The 7,138-nt window shown below is 42.3% G+C and overlaps 1 protein-coding gene across 1 annotated transcript; it reads right to left on the bottom strand.

The window, feature by feature from the left end:
- Positions 1-645: 645 nt before the first annotated feature.
- On the bottom strand, positions 646-3,746 carry LOC142349106 (uncharacterized). Its single transcript, XM_075400518.1, has 4 exons — positions 3,615-3,746; positions 2,451-3,452; positions 1,325-1,624; positions 646-1,131 (listed from the first exon to the last, which is right to left on the bottom strand). The coding sequence occupies exons 1-4, from the start codon at positions 3,744-3,746 to the stop codon at positions 646-648; spliced, it is 1,920 nt and encodes a 639-aa protein (XP_075256633.1).
- Positions 3,747-7,138: the final 3,392 nt, after the last annotated feature.

The following is a 7,138-nucleotide window of genomic DNA, read 5'->3' on the forward strand; positions in this document are numbered from 1 at the left end:
ACATCGGGGAAAACAGTCATTGGAAAGGATCTTCCAGATGAACGTCTTCTGGAATTTAAAAAATTTCATCATTTTCAGCTTCTGTTTTCCGAATTCATAAAAAGACTACTTACGTCAACTTATGTTTGAAGAATCTTTGAGCAGCTTGAAGAAATGTAAAAATCAAAAACAAAGGCATCTTCTTTAAAATGCTGTATAAAGTTGATGAATTCAGTTTTAATTCTAAAATGAAACTTTTTCAATTTGATTGCTTGGTCAAGGCTTTTCGAAGCAACCTAATACTCGATGTTTGAATCACGAATTGATTATTTTTGTCGGCTGAGGTAGGCCATGTCACCCACACTAATATTTTCACATTAATTCCCAGCACCTTACTCGTCCTGTGACGTTGGCCATCTAGTCCCGGTCAGGGGGAGTTGCCATTGTCGTCTTTCTTCTTCAATTCCTCGAGTTTTGTTGTTTCAAAAATAGGATCCTTGTTTCAATTTCTTTATTCAATCATTTCTTTTGTTTCGCCACGCGCACCTTTGTTTAGCTTGTTTTCGATGATTATGATTCAAACTTGTCGACGAAATCAAGTTTACAACATTTAGGCGGCAAAATTTACTTAAGAATTATCACATCGACAACATTCTCGGGGCCTACCTAACCTGCCGGGGTTGTTTTTGGGAAAACATGTGCAAGCTTAACAGCTGGTCGGATTAAGAGGCCTAAAGCAGTTTTTACTTCACATGACCTAGCTGTTTTGTCGGGGCCGGTGAATGTCCTCGTAACGTGTCCCAGGGGCCAAATTCCTCTTGGGTTCCATTCTTCCAAAACCCAAACGACGTCATTCACTTCCAACTTGGCATCAGGCTTTAACCACTTCTTCCTTGTGTTCAGGTTTGGAATGTACTCTTTTAGAAGTCTTTTCCAGATTGCTTCGAGTCGTTGTCGCACTTGCGTCCACGCCTTCGTCTGGATTGTGGGAATCTCTGTGAAGACACACGCTGGGACATTGGGAAACGCTTTACCGATCAGAAAGTGATTGGGTGTCAACGGGTCCTCGTCCTCGATGTCACTTCTAACGTGTGTTGAAGGTCTCGCATTGACAAGACTCTCTGTTTCGATAACAATGGTGGAGAAGACGACCTATGTCAACTTCGCAGATCCCAGATTCAAGACAAGAGCAAATGACGTTGATCATCTAGTCCCGGTCATGGGGAGTTGCATTGTCGTCTTTCTTTTTCCAATTTGATTCGATTTGGCACTGTTATCCTTAATTTCGCAGATCCCAGATTCAAGAGAAGAGCTCGTTTTACAATTTGAACAAGCTCTCCCACACCCCACCGAAATGCGGAGCAGAAGGAGGGTTTAGACGCCATTCGACGGATTCGTTCATTAGTTTCTGTCTAATGAACTTATGGTAAAGTTTGAGGGGTTGTCTTCGTATCTGTTTTCTGGCTCCAAGAAAGTTGCTACCATTGTCACTGAGGAAGAGTCGAGGTTGTCCGCGTCTGGCGATAAATCTTCGGATGGCCGTCATGCAAGTGGTTGTCGTTAAGTCTTCTGTCACTTCCAAGTGCACAGCTTGTGTGACTAGACAATTGAAGAGGCAGATATAGGCTTTTTCTTCTTTGTCCCGCTGAATAACAGTAATGGGGCCAATATAGTCGTTTCAAACGTTTGTAAAGACTACATGAGACTGGTCTTGTGGAAATCTGATGTCGGGTAGATCCGCCATAGGTGGTTGAAGTCCTTGGCCTTTGAATCGTCAGCAATCAAAGCACCTGTAGGTGATACTGCGAAGGGCGTCTTGAAGACCAAACACGTAAAAGTTTTGTTGCACCTTGTTCCTCACATATTCAGTTCCAAATTGCATACAGGCAATGGCATTCGATTAGAAAGAGCCGGGTAATGAACTCTTTTGCGTTTAGAATAATTGGGTGTTTCGTGTTGTAACACAATGTACTCCTTTTGGTTCTGCCGCCAACACGCAAAATGTGGTCTTGGAGAAAAGGGGAAAGCTGTAGAAGTTTGTCTTTCGTTGAAAGAGATTTTTTCTGGTTCAGTAAGCAGATTGATGTACCGAAAGAGTTCCGTTGTGACGCTTTGAACATATGACTTCTCGATTTCTCAATATCCGTAGAGTTGAGAGCTCTTTTTGCTTGGCTTTAATTATGTCCAGGAAACGAAAGACTTGAGCGGTTGCTTTGAGTAGCTTGGTCCACTTCGAGAATCTCTTGACGTCAATGATTGCTTTTACTGCTTGTTGTATTGTTGTGACGATTGTTTTCTCCGCGCTGAGTATCTTGTTCCAGCTGTCTTTTGGTTCTAACAAAAACGACGGTGGAGTTAGCCAAAGTTTTGGCAGCTCATCTGGATCAATACGGCGAGATACGTGATCGGCTGGGTTATGCTTGCCACTGATACCAGCTATCAGATGATGAGTTTTCGTGAAATTCGCGCACCCTGTTGAACACGTAAATTTTAAGCTTGTCCGAGCTCTTAATCCACGCTAGGACTGCTGTGCTGTCACACCAAAAGACTGTTTCCTTGAACAAAATGATTTGGTGGGTTTTAACGAGCCTAGCGATGCAGGTTCCAAGAACTGCGGCCTGGAGCTCCATTTTAGGAATACTGAGCTGCTTGATCGGAGCAACCTTGGCTTTGCTTATGAGAAACGAGCATGAAACGTCATTTTCTGAAGAAGTTCTGATAAAAGCTACAGCTCCATAAGCTAGATGCGAGGGGTCTCTCAATATGTGGAGTTCATGTAGTTCATTTGCTGATGATTTGGGATTTATGCAGCAAGGAAAATCAATGAGTGGTGCAGATTGATATTTGTCAATCCATTTTTGGATCGAATTCCGTTTTTCGAGGGGCACAGGGTCATTCCACGCTAATCCTTCTTTCCATACATCCTGTAGAATAATCTTGAGTGTAATTACTAGCGGGGCTCTAGTGCCTAACGGATCACAAAGGCAGGCGATTAGCGACAGAAGTTTCCTGATTGAATAGCTGTTACCGTTGTTGTCAAACTTTAATGGTTTTTTGTGGAATAATCTGTCAGTTGACTTATTCCAGTGAACTCCAAGCACTCGATGACAATTTTCGTCGTTTTCTTTGCTGTCGTCAAAATCTTGTATAGCGGATCTTTCGTTTGAGACAAATTTTGTCAAACTGAACCCGCCTTTCGAAAGCGTTTTCTTAAGCAGAGCTGTGTTCTCTTTAGCCTTTTGAATTGTCTCGAACGAGTGTACAAAATCGTCCATATAGAAACTGTTGTACACTAAATCCTTAACGGCCTGGTTTGGTGAGAAATCGCTAGCAGTTTTTTGAAGAACAAAAATTGCTGTTGTTGGCGAGCATCGAGCGCCGAAGATTAGGCGGGTGTACTGGAACAGTTTTATACTACGCTCAGTTGGCCACAGAAATCTCATGGAGGGTTGATCTGTTTCTATAATGCCGACCTACATAAACATGGCTTCCATATCAGCCAAGATAGCAACAGGTTTTTCTCTAAAGCGAAGTAAAAGCCCGACAAGATTGTTTAGTAAGTCGGGTCCTGCAAGAAGATTGCTATTCAGTGAAGTTCCTTTGGAGGTTGATGCAGCGTTTGAGAAACGGCGCACCTTTCCCGGTTTATTGGGGTCGGTAACAGGATGGTGTGGTAGGTACCAGAGGCGATCGGGTGTAGTGTCACTGAAAGTCACTGATTTGACATATCCTTTTTCAAGGTCAGTGTCGAGTGTTTTCTGATACATATCTTTCAAGGATTTGTCTTTCTTGAGTTTTTTGTCAAGGCTTTGGACCTGAGCTTTTGCTACGGGGTAATTGTTCTCATGGGTAACTTTTTCTCTCCAGAGGAGACCGATTTCATATCTTTCTCCTGTATGTCTAACTGTGTTGTTAAGTATTTCTACTGCCTTGGTCGTTCTTGGAGAGGGAAATTTCGTTTTCATTTTATGTTCCAGATGTGTCAATTTTCTAGAAACTGGTTACGGATTCCGTTAAAGGGTCTTCATCATCTTCTGTTGAAAAGGTCATTTCCCAATCAAAAGCCTCAAAACTATCTGACAGAAAGTTTGTTTTTTTCGGGTTTGTCATTGTCAAATTTAATGGGGCCTGTTATGGTCCATCCAAGTAGACTGCGAATGGCAAATGGGGTGTTTTTAGGACCCTGCAAGAACTCTCGCTCGAGGATGTACTGTGTTGCATCAATTTCAACTTGGATTTTGTTGTGTTCCAATTGCGGGAAGTTGATGTGTTGTAGGTGTGGGTACTTGCTGCATTCCTCATTTAACTGTGCCACGGGCGCGTCGTCGAAGTGCCAATTTTTTATTGAGTAAACGTAGTTTAGACGGAACAATGGTCGTTGGCTCCTGAAAAGCCCGATGTCAAGCTGTACTAGCTTTGCTTCCATAGAAGAGTCGCCAAAAGTTGTTGAGACCTTAAGAGTCGTTTTCGAGATTGTTTGTGGTGCATTCAATTTGATAACCATTGGATCAAAAGCATATGAGATTGTGCTGGAGCTGTCCAATAGCGCGTAGCACTCGAAGTGCTCGTTGCGTCCAAGCAGTTTGATGGGTATAATTAGCAATTGATTTCGGAATCTCCTCGGGAAGACAGGTGTATAACTTGGCGGTTTTGTTCCGCTATTTTTATCTTCGAACGATTCACAAAGGGGCAATTCGTGTTGTGTGATGTTTGTTTTCTGATTAGGGCTATAGTTTTTATCGTGTAGCATTGAATGATGCTTGCGTGAGCAATGTCTACATAATACTTCTGATGGGCAATTTTTGGCGTTGTGATTGGGACTTAGACAGTTGTAACAGAGCAGATTTTTCTTCACTTCCGAATTTCGCAAAGATGGTGAAATCTGCAAAAATTTAGAACATTTTCCAATGTAGTGGTGGTCACCATGATCTACTGGGAATTTCTTGCTCTTAGTTTGCTGAGTGTTGGAAGAATTTTTTTCGGAAATTCGGTTGTTGTTCGAGGTAGTACTTCCACTGTTGTTCATAAACTGTGATGTTCCTCGAATATTGTCTCGTCGCACGTTTTTGTGACTATAATTGTTAACTGGCTCGCTTCCTTTTCTGAAACTACCGTTCGTGTTCGAGTTTCTGTTGCCATATCTTTTGTTGTTGTTTATGTTTTGATTAAAGAACTTGGATTGATGGTTGCTATTTCCATTGTGGTGGTTATTTTTGTCTCGCCGATTAAAATTTGCTTGTTTTCCGTTATCATTTGGTTGAGTTTGAAGTGCTACGGAATGTTGTAGCTGTTCACAAGCTCTAGCTTGTATATCCATCCAATTTGAGAGGTCTTCTATTCCTGGAAAGGTACTATTGATATCAACAAGGTGTTCGCTCCACTTCATTTTCAAAGGCCATGGTAATTTATCCAGTGCTATCCGAACTAAGTATGTTGACTTCAAATCCATGGGCCTTGAATGTTTGAACCAGCTTGCGTAGAAAGGACGCATAGCTGATCAGAGTCGCGTGATCGCTTGCTTGTAGTCGTTGCCATAGCTCTAGTTCTTTGGTTAAAGCTCATACGACCTGCTGTGGGTTTCCAAAGCGGCGTTCCAGTTCCGACAACGCTTCGTGATAAAAATCTGGGTTGCACAAGTATCCAGATACGGCCTCTTTTGCTGAACCAATGACTAGGAACTGCAGGTAGCTCATTCTTTCAATGTCCGAGATGTCGCGATTATTGTGGATTACTGATGAAAACATACTAGACCACTCATTCCATTTCAGAGGATCTCCGTCAAACTTAGTTACGCGCATGTCTGGGAGCTTGACAGAGCGGTGGTTATTTCGAAAGAAGGGCTGGTGTTGATTGTGGTTCTGGTAGTTCTGATATTCTCCTGGATACGCGTAGTAACCATTTAGGGCTGGTTGGCTTGTAGCGTAGTTACCTTGTTGTTCTACCAGGCTTTCACGATTTCTTCCTGCGTCAGTTGCGTTATAAAAGTGTTCACGACCGAGCGTTGTGTTTTGAAAGTTATTGGTGAGAACATTTTGTTGATGTGGCCCGGCTCCAGAGGCAACATATTTGCTGCGGTTCGTATCGAACCTTTTTTATGTTTCAGCTGGCACACTAAAAATTTCCGTGGCAGCTGTTGATCCGTTAGCTTGTGTAATGTAAGGCCGATCTGTTTTCTGATAGCTGTTCTTACTTGGTGGAGAAGTGTTTGTTGGATTCATGTTGCCTGTTTCTTCGCTCCCAATGAAATACGGGCGATTGGTTGTTAAAGGAGGAGCCGGCATTTCATTGATGGATTTGACTTGATTTGTCCTAATATGGTTGGTGTCTGAGAACGCTTGATAGCTGTTGGTGTTAATGTTCACTATTTCATTCTCAGCATTCCTTATGGTGTTTTGTTGATTCGGCAGTAGGCTGTTTGCATCGCGAACGCATTTTTCTGTTAGTTGAAGACTGGGGCTATTATTTAGAGGACTGAGGCTTCGTTTGTTGTTTGTGGCATAGCGCTACTTGTAGGTGAATGATCCAGGGAAATAATCATAGTTGGTCTATTGTCAACATTTTTGTCCAACTGTCTGTTAGGGTCTTCTTGTCTCAATGGAGAATGATTTTTCTGTTGTTGATCAGCACGAAAAATTGACCGATAGTATGAGGGCTCAAAATTGGCCTCGTTAGCTTTCCTATAGTCGTCGAATGGATGATATTGACTTGTCGGCGTAGTTATCTGGTGGCTAGAGACTAAAGATTTTTGATTTTCGTTTGAGATATTATGATCGCCTGATCCTTGAAGCTGAAAAATATCAGAAACTCCGGGTTGATCTAGTTGTGACGTTTTGTCTGGTTCGGTTGGGTTTTGGTCCTTGTTCTGCTTTTTTTCGTTGGAAAATACAATTCTTTGAATGTTTCTATTTCTAAGCTCGTAAAGTATGCTGTTGGTCGAGTTGACAAAGTTATTTGGCTGGTCTTCGATTTTTTCTTGGTTCTGGGCTGCATCAAAAGTGTGCCCAAACGGAACTGTTTTGTTGTGCTGACTGTCATTATTTCTTTTCTCCTTTCAATCTTCAGCTTTGGAAGCAGTTGATAGGTGGCTGTGTACTAATGAGCGACTGCTTGCTCTCGACCGAAGCTGTCTCTTCGTGATCTCGTGCTGTTTGACGGTTTG

The sequence above is a fragment of the Convolutriloba macropyga genome, chromosome 11 (assembly GCF_964194025.1).
Source record: "Convolutriloba macropyga chromosome 11, txConMacr16.3, whole genome shotgun sequence".
NCBI lineage: Eukaryota > Metazoa > Xenacoelomorpha > Acoela > Convolutidae > Convolutriloba > Convolutriloba macropyga.

Coding starts and splice junctions, on each gene's coding strand:
- LOC142349106 (XM_075400518.1), bottom strand. CDS start 3,746: ATGTATCAGAAAACACTCGACACTGACCTTGAAAAAGGATATGTCAAA. Junction 3,453..3,614: donor ACCCCAATAAACCGGGAAAG/GTGCGCCGTTTC, acceptor ATGTTTATGTAG/GTCGGCATTATAGAAACAGA. Junction 1,132..1,324: donor CTGCTCCGCATTTCGGTGGG/GTGTGGGAGAGC, acceptor AAGTTGACATAG/GTCGTCTTCTCCACCATTGT.